General features: G+C 39.8%; 1 protein-coding gene across 4 annotated transcripts in view; it reads right to left on the bottom strand.

Annotated features, from left to right (window-relative positions):
• Positions 1–12,837, bottom strand: part of LOC147008550 (platelet-derived growth factor receptor alpha-like) — a 125,295-nt gene that overhangs the window by 55,333 nt on the left and 57,125 nt on the right. For all 4 annotated transcript variants that reach the window (XM_085863962.1, XM_085863961.1, XM_085863960.1 and 1 more), the window contains 4 exons: positions 9,927–10,009; positions 8,341–8,685; positions 5,459–5,722; positions 3,510–3,637 (listed from right to left, as the gene is read on the bottom strand). In XM_085863962.1, coding sequence (XP_085720088.1) covers positions 3,510–3,637; positions 5,459–5,722; positions 8,341–8,685; positions 9,927–9,996 — 807 coding nt within the window. In that variant the 5' untranslated portion in view covers positions 9,997–10,009. The remainder of the gene's footprint in view (positions 1–3,509; positions 3,638–5,458; positions 5,723–8,340; positions 8,686–9,926; positions 10,010–12,837) is intronic.

Genomic DNA, 12,837 nt, shown 5'->3' with positions numbered 1-12,837 from the left:
GTGATAAAGTTTCATATCTATAATCTCTGCCAGTCTGTCTGTCCATTCAGGGAGGGCCTTGAAAATTAAATCGCCGCCATTTTGTTTGCTACTTTTCCTCTTTTGTAAGGCTCGCATTTTCTTACATTCTCACAGCTTTATCTGAACTCTAATTCGATATCTGATTTCGTTTTTCAACGTCGCTATGATGGTTTCAGACTCAGTTGCAAAAAAAAAACAAACAGGAAGGAAATTGGACGAATGTTCACGTTTTTAGACAAAAATGCATTTCAAGTGAAATTAAGGCCTGTAATAGAAAGTCCATTCAGACTTCCTCAAGCCACATCTTGATTCTAATTCACCATCTGATGGCTTTTTTTTTTTTTTGGTCGTCGCCAAAATGGTTTAAGTCATGGTTTTAGCAAAAGGTGAGAAAATCGGAAATGTTTTGGTGTTTTTAGATAAAAATGTCTTCCAATAACCGTTTTGAATGTATCTGGCAAGATGCGATGTGGGGAGGGGAGGGAGGAGGGAGAGGAGAGAGGGAGGGGTAGTGAGGGGTGGGGTAGTGAGCGGGGGGGAGGGAGGGAGGGGTAGTAGAAGGGTAGGGTTCCCTGCTAGGGAATCCTTACTATAATTCATGGACTGACGTTTGTGTGTCTGTTTGTGGGTGTGTTTGGCATGCTACTCCTCCGACAGTTCTGGCCCAACTACATCCAGATTTGCTACAGAGTATCAGCATGTCCCCAATTAATGTATCTTTGCTGGTGGTCTTGGGGGGGGGGTGAGGAGGAAAAGGGGACCCAAATTCTCTATGTCAATGTGTATCGTGTTGCGCCGCCTTCAGGTGGGGAAGGGTATGACAAGTCTCCACCATTTACAGTACAGTATTCCTGTCCCCACGTTTTCCTGTACAGTGAGATGTTTTGAATTATATGCAGTAGGTATGTTGGTGCTTCATGCACGTAACCCGGGTTATTTATTTTTGCATATACATAGCTGCTGTCAGTTGCCTAAACACTGCCAAAATAAAGGTATGTGTCAGAAGAACGTGTTGCATGCTTGGAACAAGATCGCTCGTAGGGCGGGCACTCTACTAGTTAGTTATAATAGCTATTTTGAATGTATCTGGTCAGACACGATGTGGGGAGACTGAGAGAGGATGGAGGGAGGGTGGGAGAGAGGGTGGAGGGAGGGTGGAAGAGTGAGGAGGGAGTGGAGAGAGAGAGAGAGGAGGAGGAGGAAAGGAGAGAGGGGGAGTCGAAGAGTGAGGATAGTGTTCCCTGATAGGGAATCAGTTATAAGAGCCATTTTGAATGTATCTGGTCGGACGCGATGTGGGGAGGAGAAGAGAGGTGGGATGGAGGGTGGAGGAGTGAGGAGGAGAGGGGGGAGTGAGGAGTAGAAGAGGAAGGGTAGGGTTCCCTGCTTGGGAAAACTGAAGTTAGGGATCGAATTGTAGTCTAATTATATTTTTTCATTTTCCCGGGTATATATATATATATATATATATATATATATATATATATATATATATATATATATATATATATATATATATATATATATATATATATATATATATATATATATAGCTTATTTAAGGAGAGTAGTAACTCTTACCCAACTGCATAATTATACAATACTGATGATGAAATCCAGTATTTATTAATAACGTTTGGTTTTAAGGAATGTTTAATTTGTGAAGTGAAGTGTATTCGATGCTTTCAAGTTTAAAAATGAACAACAGAAGTAAGTTCGTCGAGGCAGGTTCTCCCCCCTCTCAAGTCAAGGCAGAAGTAAATCACTCCACACTCTCTCCCACCCTTCACCCCCTACCTCCCTCCTCTCTCTCTCCTGTGCAGTGTGCATGATGAGGGGGGAGAGGGGGAGAGAGTGTGAGAGGGGGAGAGAGTGGGAGGAGGTAGGAGAGAGGGGCAGGGGGGAGAATTGCACGGACATGTATTCACATATTATGTGAAGGAAATAAATTGTACATTACATAATTTATTGCCATGACGAATTGCCAGTAGGTGCAGCATCTAACTCAAGATGTCCAAATGTCATACATGTCTATACCCGTGGGTTTCCCACGGGGACCATACTCGTCTCTATCATAAAGCAGGACTGTCTGTCTGTCTGTCCGTCCCTGAACTACTCCCTCAGTTTTGGGGCTCGCCCTGCCAAACATTCTGTGGAACGTTTTGGGGTCCCAGCGGGTGTCCTAAGGTGGGTGGGAGATTTGATCAATTTCTCAATACAATTATGATTTTGAGTTTCCACCGATACGAAGCCACTCTCTCTCCACACGTGAAGCCATTCACGGGTTCGGCATTAGCAGTTTCGCCATTTACCGCATGTGAAAACATTTGCCGGTTCAGTCACATCTAAACACAATTGAGATTTTGTGTTTCCACCCGAACGACGCCGATCTTCTCCCCATCTAACCACATTCACAGCTATTTTTCTGTAATAACCCATTTCCTTCATCATGGCACACACGAGCCTATCCCAGCCAACTCCAATCAGCATCATCATTGTTATCAGCTTCATCATCGTCATTGAAGGTACAGTGGTTTTCACAGTATTACTCCCACAGTTTTGGGGCCAGCACCACCAAATTTCCTGTGCAGCTTTTGGAGTCCCTGCACGTGTCCTAAAGTGGATGGAAGTTTTCATAAAATTCCTCAAAGCATTTCTTTTTTGAGATTGTGGGCTCCCACCCTTGCATAGCATGGGCACCTCGCAAGTTGAGGATAAATGAAAGTACTAGAATCAATAGCACGAGTATGACCTCCAGTTGCTGTGTTTAATTGCAGAAAATTTAATAATGTTGCAGCATGTTGCATTATATTAGTGAACATGCTGTAATTTGTTAGGCAGAAATAGTTTTCATATTTAAGCAGACTCGGTGGTGTAATGCTTCGAGTCAAACCAAAGACTTTACAAATGGTACGCGCTGCTTCCGTGCTAGATGATGAGCATTTAAAAAGGATAGAGCACAGACAAACAACAATAGGTTGCCAATCATAGTGCATGTTTTGATCGACCAATTGACTTCCTCCTGTGTTGAAGTTCCTTGAAAGGGAACTCATTCTTCTAAAAAATAATATTCTGTTTGAAATTCGTTTTGGTTTTAAATGAGTTCACCAACTGCCCTTTCCTTTTTGCCCTCTGTCACCTCGCGTTTCTATGAGCCTACGCCCTGTATACAAAAATACCCTGAAATGTCATTCGCTTGGTGTTGGAGTTATTCAACATAATGTGCACAAAAATTGGAAGCATGGCACTGGATCGAAGGTGCAGCATCCGGGACCCATTTATCTGCTGCAAATTGCAATAGCCTATTGCTAGTGTCCCAAAATAACCATGAGATAACAGTGGAATGTTAATGAACTAAAGGACAACCAAACAAAACTCAGTTATCTATTTAAACATGCAAAGTTAACTTTCTGTGTAAAATATCGAAGTCGTTTGTGGACGAGGAATTCTTCATTTCGTCAGACGTGGCTTTCTTGTATTTTGCTTACCTTCATTGCAGGATACGACCAGCTGAACATTACGATGCCATTCCCTCGGACTGTGCAGGTCATGTTAAAAGAGTCCCCCTGCAGCAGTTTATGACTTGAGGCCTTCACAATAGGGTTCAATCTGCCCACTATAACAAAGAGAAGGACAAGGTTACTTGTCTCTTGCTTTTGACACAAATTTACATTTCTACGCGAGCATAAGTCATATTGTACAGGAATTATGGATGAACAATGCTGTATTCTGTTTGATTACAGGTTGCACTACATTCAACATCAACAATAAAGTTACAGGTTTTGAAATTCCTGAAAGTACGAGCAAACCCATGGGCCCAGGCCCACTTTTTGTTGCATTGTTTGCAGCTCTGATTTTTAAATTTATTTTGGAATGATAAGAATGGTGAAACAGGTACATTAATGGTGTATTGACATCGCTTGCTCGGAGACAATCACAGCGTACCGAGCCTCGCAGAGACAATCATCAGCGTCTCGTGACTTACGGCCAAGCTTGCTTTGTCTGGGCATTTATTGATGTGAATAATGAAAATGGTTTCGCCCAAATCAGTTTTTGGACTCTGCATTGCAAATCAATGCAATTAATTAATATGGTATCATTTTCAACTTTGTATGATCAGTGGTTTGGGAGTAGATGCAAAACTGACACACAGAATGGGATCGTATTTTATGGATATACGCAATATATATATATATATATATATATATATATATATATATATATATATATATATATATATATATATATATACACACATATATATATATATATATATACATATACATATATATATATATATATATATATATATATATATATATATATATATATATGCAATCTTTGTAGATGAGTATGCAAGACTGAAACGTCCACCAAGTGTGTACACACATCTTGGCTGGACATTTATACTTACCACTCGTTATACAGCGACTCAATATACAGAATTTCATGAAAACGTAACAAATAAATTAGGAAACAAATTTGTCATATGTTATGTTAAATTCACTTGTTCAGAATTTTGAATCCCTAGGTTAGAAAAAAAAATAAAAAAAATGAGGAAGGGGGAAATTGAACTACGTCGGTCTGTCTTTTGTCCTATCATGCATATGATCCCGCTCCAAGTGGTTTCCCACACTTTTCATGCCATTCAAGCGTGCTTTGTTTGGGTTCAGTCCACTGTGTTGATCACACTTGGTACTGTGTGTGCTATGCAGGATTTCACCTTTTTTTCAACGTCCTTACTTCAGTAAAGGCAAGTCACGATGTCTGGATAGAAGCCATTAAGTGCAAGTGATGGAAGAAGTGCATAGAGAGACTGTAAAGCACTTACCTTGGATGTAAAATTAGATGCGTTATATAACGTGTTTTGAAGCGATTTGAAAAACTTCGCCAAATCATGAAAGCATTAGCGCTTGCTACAATATTTTATCATAACATTGTGGAATTTCTATTAAATATGTGCTTAAAAAAAAGTTCGCTGCATTCTTAAGCGTGTTTTTATTATGTCTTGGGGCCAAAAACTGATTTCTGTAGGAACGCATCTCCAATTATACAATGCAAGTCAATGGGGAAATAGGGTTCACTGTACGGAATTTTAATATCTACAACTTTTCAAGAACATATATGTACGTATTCCATAAATCAAGTGATGGAGTCATGAAAATGTTTTTGTCCAAATCATTTTTTTTTGACCCCACACTGCTCAGGTCCTTGGTGATTCACACGGTACCATTTAAAACTTTATATGGCGGTGATTGGGAGGAGATGCAAAACTGATGTACAGACATCGGATCTTATTATATACAGTAGATGTATGACCTATAATTACCAAATCGCACAGAGAGTGTCAACTTAGAATGAAACTTATCCATGCAAGTTGGCTCAGAAATTAGCAGATTGTTGGAAAAAAAAAGAAAGAAAGAAAAGAAACAGTTACCAGGAATCTCGATGACATTGAAGTAATCTGAATCTTCAGTCCTTTGGCCCAGCTGGGCATGACAATAATACGTCCCTCCAACGACAAATGCATTTATACCTTCCAGAGGTAAGTATGTCGACTTGAGCATGTTTCCTTCGTAGCTCATTAATGAAATGTTAGCTTGAGGATCGCTGGAGTAACATGGAAAATGGGTTAATTCACCCTCATGTACCGGTATCAAGTAATCAAGTGGGTTTGGAGCAACAAACAGCTTTTTTGGATCTGCAAAGACATCCCGGAAGCAAAAAAGTGCAAACCGAGGTTAGAAGTTAGGGTTAAATGCATTGATAAATGCTTCAGTAATAGCTCTCCATTGATTACCAATTAGTAGGTCAAGGACAATTGAGACATTGACATGTCTCCATTGACCTAACTGACCAATTCTAGTTAGTTTTGCTCTCATTCAATGCAACATCTAATCAATTTATATCAATTTCTTCCACGACTGCATCTTCATTATGGCACCCGTTAATTGAAACTCTTGTGCGGTCGGCCCATGTTAAAATTTGGAGCAAGTGCTTCACGAACCGGCTGACCAGGCCGAATGTTCGACTGGAGCTACCTTAGGTGCATTTCAGAGCTTGTTCCGGCTGCCATCGATAACTCATCTACTCTTTGTGAAAGACACCATCTGATTTTTAATATCCACCAGTTAATGTTATTTTGTTACGGTTTCCCTTTGCAGCTGAAGACAACCACTGACATCCAACATATGTAGCATACGTACAAGACTTGGTGCTTGAATAAATTTACACTATAAGAGCTGCTTTCCACACAGCAACCACATTCTGAGATATCAAGTGGTGTAACTTGGTGCAAAAGTAACATTCAAGAAGACTGGGCCACTTGCCATCCCTGGGGCTGGGGGTGTTTAATTGGGTAGTGTATGTATACAAATCACAATTGTTGTATTAGTGCAGGATTAATACTCTATCCTATGCTGTGCTTCCATCCAACCCAGTTGAATAATAACATAAATGATGACACCACTCAGGGAAGCTCACTTGGTGGCATTGGTGTGTTGAAAGCTCTGAGCCACGTGGCATGTTTCGCTTTCATGTTGGATCCTACTTCTCAGTGATTTGTAATTAAATAATTAAAGAAAGTTCATATAATGAAATATTGTTAGCCATATTTTTGAGATGATAGTATTAGAAATACAATACTCAAGTGTACATACAAAGAGAAATTTAATCAGCTACTGTAGTGTACATACAATACTGCAGCGCATGTACAAAGATAAAAAATTTCCACTACATAGTATCTCCTATGAATATTGTCATTAGACCAATATGATTACCTTGTATCTATTCATTTAATATGATATACAACACTGAGTAGTTACACTGGTATTCATTGGGCCTCTGGTATGTACATACTAGTGCTATGAATACCCACCCTATTTGTATATTTGTTTTAAACAATGAGCTGTTGTCATACTTTGCTGGCCTGGTGTTGGCGTAGCGGTTATGGTGGCTGGCTTGGGATCTTAGGGTCCTGACTTTGAACCCTGTCGGCAATTGAATTCACACTAGGTGGGGTTGACTCAGCCTGTCATTCTTTCAAGGTCGGTGAAATGAGTACCAGTGTACTGGTAATCGGGGCACTGCATCAGAGGCACAACTGTGTCCCAAACCAATGATGTAACCAGCAGCCTCAAGGCTGTGTGTGTGTGTGTGTGTGTGTGTGTGTGTGTGTGTGTGTGTGTGTGTGTGTGTGTGTGTGTGTGTGTGTGTGTGTGTGTGTTGGTGTGTGTTTGTGTGTGTGTGTGGGTGGGGGGGGGGGGGTGTTTGCTGTGCCAGAAAAAATGACTTTGTCAGACAAGTTGCACACAAGTTGCACCCTTTAACTCCCCACCCCACACTTTTTTAAACTATTTATGGCTTGTCAATGTTCTATGGTAATAATTGAAAGAGGACTTCAGCCTGTTATTAGAAAAGTTGCACCCCGTCAAAATGGTACTGAATTAGATAAAGGGTCTGCATTGTCTTGGCTTTAATAATGGTGTTTCTCTTCCAATGTATCATTAAAATTTATTCATATCATGGGAGAGGGAGCATGGACGTGTAACATGGTAATTATAGAAAATGGGGGAAGGGGATGGAGGATCATAATCCCGCCATATTGGTGAATGCTTCAAAAGCACCATCTTTCACCATCGATCATGTAACATTTCAACATGTTCAAAACTTGTCATTATTATAATCAGTGTAAAACCTTCCTTCCTTTTCCTTCTTTAATGTCTCCTGTTGCCACCATTCTATGTCACATCAACTCTATAGTGGTGGCTTGTACTTGTGTCCAGGAATCTTGCACAAATAATAAGACGCCACCCAAACTACCCAGGTTCATGAAGGCCACAATAAAGTTCATGCATCAAGTTGGCATAAACTCCAGCCCGAGTCATTGTCTGGCCAACATTCTGGCTATAAACATTTGGAAGAATCTGTTTCCTTTCAGGTGGACTTTCCAATGATGGTGACCCAACTTCAGCTTTGTAACCATATTCTGTCTCACTGCACGACCACACTGACGACTCTGATGTTTAAAATTATACCAAATAGAAATAAGCAGAGAGGAAGGAGGAGGAGAAATATATTCGGAAAAGAAAAAGTAGGTATAAATCGAATACAAGTTTAAGCGTGATATCAAAGTGCATATTAAATAGAAAATCCTGAAATGAAAAAAAATGCAAAAAAAAAAAAAAATTAATGGCTTGACTTTATAAACTACAACTCTTATGACTCCACCTAAATATAGAAAAATGTAACTTTGAATAAAGAATTACATCGAAAATAAAATTGCACTGTAGCATTTGCATTCAAAAACAACCCACTAACCTGGAACGTAAATATGAAGTTTGGCTCCCATAACCTCATCCATGTCTCCCATGTCATAAAAATCATAGTCTTCATTCTTGTAGTAGCACATGTACACACCAGCATGTCCTTGTTCAGCATCACTGATTATCAGTGTGCTTACATAGTTTGAGCCTGACCCCTGATCAGGACTCTGCTTCCTGGTTGAGATGTTGAGACTCATTGAGCTGGAACTTGTCCATGACAACGGATCGTCTCCCATGCAGCGTACCGTGAAGCTGTCTCCAAGTTTCAGAACCACTGCCGTCCCTTGGAAGTCCAATTCTGGGTATTGAGAAAGTGGTTCACCCATTTCAAATAATGTGCCTAAAGCCACACCACAAAGGTTTGGTAGCAGTGGGATGGGTGAGGAGCAACATTTGATAGATTAGGGTTGGCATATATGGTGTTCCTAACTGGACAGATAGCTCATGATGCTGTCATCCCAAGTTCAGATCACAGATACAATGTTTATGAGTTCATTGTCTGCTAATGTCCTTGTAATTCTTGTAAAAGTACACCAGTACCTCTTATACAAATTCCCACTCGCCAAGGTAGCATTGCTGCATTATGGCTTCAAATTATCGGGACCGTTGCACACTCGCGGGAGCGATTCCGCACATTCCTGTGGCTGGCGTTGTAAAATAATGTGCAGAGCACAATCTTCCTCTGGAGGAAGACTTTCCTCCGAATCATAACGCATTCCTCAGCATCCTGGTTCGTTCGGGAAACAAATTCTGTAAATTTTGCTTCGCATTTTGCGTCACTTCGCCAACTACATGTTCACCAACTACAACTACCTGTTCGCCAACGACAACTACATGCAACACAAATGTCGGTAATTCAAATTCTCTCCTGGTAATGAGAAAGATCATGGCTCCGAAGGGATTCACGGAGATGGGTGATGATCCACACTCGCAGAATGAAAATTGTGCCATTTTGAAGTGGCGATTTGCCATGAAACGAGTTGTTTTTAAAGAAAGAACGTAATATTTATGAGTTGGAATGAGTCTTTATGGTGTGTATTTATGGTGTCCATTCCTTCATTCTTCTGAGCACGAACAACTCATGTTTAACTTAATAGGTTTTGCAATGTGGCTCTTCCATGAGCCTTGCTTTTCTTTCATTTAAAAAAAAAAATTGCTCGTTTTGCATTTGCAAATTAACTTGACAAATGGCCCTATTCTTGCTCTTTCATGAGCCTTGTTCTTGTAAAGAAAAAAAATAAATCCATTCTACCGAGTGAATGCACATCCTACCAAGATTAGATAACAAGTTATAAGTCTGCTAAAATAATTAATATCCTTGTTTTTGTGGGGTAATGGAATATGGTTAATCCGCTGATTAAGAGCTCCCATCACCTTCGCTCCATTCCCCACTCCTCCCCCCAACCCCCCCCCAACTCTTCCCCTTGCATCCCTCTTCTATTCCAGTGCCACTCCAACCATGCCGAGCAGATTATGCCTGATGTTGTGACCTAAACGGGTATCCGTGCCCACGTTTTATAAAACAAGGATCACACAGTAAAATATTTGTAGGAATAAACAGGAAAAGCTAATTATTTGTACCTGCAGCCATCATGCTGCAACAAACAGCCATGATGCAAGTCCAAATCCACAGCAGCGGTATGGTCTCCATCCTCAGTGAGCTCCTGCACTCAACGCACAAACAACACCTTTTCAACAGCAATATCCATCTGTACAGTTTATTAACTGCATCACGTTCAGGAACACAAATAGTTAAAATGATCATGTCGTTGTGCCTGCCCCACTGTTGTCCTCCCCACTCCTACTTCTCAGACTACTGGCTCGGCTAGTGCACAAGGTGGGGGGGGAGGGGGGGCCTTAGTCACAGTGCGACAAAGTTGTCCCATTTAACCATACATTGATTTTATACCTTGATGTGGATGGATCGTGGCCAAGTTAGCCGTGGTGTGACCAGCCGGTGAATGAATGAGTCCACACTGGTTCTCAGATCTACTGGAATTAATTAGAGCCTGGTGATTGTTATATGGCCCTGCTATTAAATAATAATAATAATAATAATATTAATAATCATTCCTTTCACACCATGAGGTGCATAGGGCTGCCAAGGCAGTTTCATTGGCAAAGGAGTACAGTCCTGGACGGGCTGCCACTCTGACAAAGGATACAGGATACCCCAGAAAACTGGTACTCATTTTGCCAACCTCTGAAGGATGACAAGCTGAGTCAACCCACCTGGTGTTATTTCAATTGGATGTTGGGGGTTCAAACTCAAGAGCCTGAGATCTCAAGCTAGCCACCTTCACCGTTAAGCCAACACCAGGCTTTCAGCTTGTTATTAGTAAACCACAATGTAAAGAAAAGTATAAAGTAAACCATTAAATAATAATAGTGCAAAAATAATGCATTTTATATTGCCCCGCAGGCTTGATGGTCAAAATTACTTTCTGTAATCCAGAAATTCTTACACCAGAGGCAATACTTTTCTCCATAGAACAGGTTTATCATTTACTGTAATACTTCATTATTAAATACTCTATCCTTGATGTAATTACATCGACAGCAAAGGTTGTGTTCACCGGATAGCGCTAACAAATCCCAACATCAGGACCGGATCACAGAGTTTGTAGTTCCGGTAAACATTTACATGTGTGTGTGTGTGTGTTCGATAAATGTTTACCAAAACACAGACGTCTACCAAAACTGCAGTTTCCCTTGATATAAAGAAAACATTTATTTCATGGCAATGGATTATATTTATCATGTCACGAAACGTGTACAAACAACACCATTTCCTTATATGCTGAGATCAAAATTACTCAGCTAGAGGCACTGCAGTAGAAACATTATGGGGGAATTGCTTCGGGTTTAATGTGCTACAAAAATTACAGATTGCATGATTGAACATCGTTTAACTTTGTAAATTTTGGGTTGGCAGGTTTGTATTCGTGTCCGAACTCCTGGTTCATGATGTCGGGAACACAGGTTCAAAGCCCATATACCCTATGAGCCACTTTAAGAAATCTCAGAAAGCTTATGGTGAAGTCTGTGCAATGGTTCCCAACCAATGGTCGTTTGTCGTGCTTTATCCTCTTTAAAGCCTGACTGTCAAGCAACGAAGCAGCACGTACCATTTTAAAAATCTTTGGTAGTACCCGGCTGGGGTTGGGTTCGGACCAACTTTAAGTACGAACTACCGACCTCTCAGAATCAGAGAGGATGCTTGAAACATTACACCACCAAGTGTGGTTAAATAGTATTTGTAGAATGTTCTTTTTCCACAGTATTCAAAGGACATGCACAGCCATCACATAAACAATTCATAAACACAAAGGAAACTACAACGCGCTTAGGGACGCCGGCTCATTCTCACCACTCACTGACACACTCACTCACTCACTCACTTCCTGACTGATATTCATGTTCAGTACCTTCCGGATGACGTAGAAAGCTGAAAATTTGCGTGCTGACGGACATCGAAGGTGATACACCGAGAAAAATCATAAAACAGTCAGGTAGTGTCAGTAAATGAAAACATAAATAAATGAAAATAAATAAATGAGATAAACAAATGCAGGTGAGCGGCCCGAGACAATGGGGAAGCATGCACGGTTCGTTATTGCTTACAATGTATAAGCATACCCGCTAGTATGTCGTGGACAAAAACAAAAATGGAAACATCAATGTAAATTATTTTAATAGGGCATTGGGCCCCCAAGTGCGGCCGTTACGGCCTGTATACGCCGTGGCATAGAGTCCACCAGCACCTGGAATTTTACAGGAGAGGTGCGGCACCATTTTTTAACGAGAAAGTCAATCAACTCAAACCTGTTTGATGGAGGTGGAAAACGTTTTCTCAGGCATCGTTCCAGAATATCCCATAAATGCTTGATTAGGTTCAGATCTGGTGACTGAGAAGGCCAGGCCATATGGATAACATCAGTGTCATGCCCATCAATCTATTGGGTGACCACACATGCTCTGTGGATGGGGCATTGAAGAGTCGCCTCTTGCAGCAATGCTCACCATAATTATAGGCAACCAGGCCTGTGCAGCATTATTATACATGACACTAAGCATGCTGGGGTGTTATTTGCTCAATTGATGCATGGGCCACACTGCTTAGTGTCCCTCATTTATCCAGGTGTTTCCATTATTTTGTCCACTACCTGTATTCAGCACATTATATATATATATATATATATATATATATATATATATATATATATATATATATATATATATATATGAATATATGAATATATATATATATATATATATATATATACATATATATATATATATATGAATATATATATATATATATATATATGAATATATATATATATATGAATATATATATATATATATATATATATATATATATATATATATATATATGAATATATATATATATATATATATATATATATATATATATATATATATATATGAATATATATATATATATATATATATATATATATATATATAT

Source organism: Eptatretus burgeri, chromosome 18 (genome assembly GCF_056783735.1).
Source record: "Eptatretus burgeri isolate ZD-2024b chromosome 18, Ebu_testis_v1, whole genome shotgun sequence".
Classification (NCBI taxonomy): Eukaryota; Metazoa; Chordata; class Myxini; order Myxiniformes; family Myxinidae; genus Eptatretus; species Eptatretus burgeri.
This window is presented reverse-complemented; position numbering and strand designations above follow the sequence as displayed.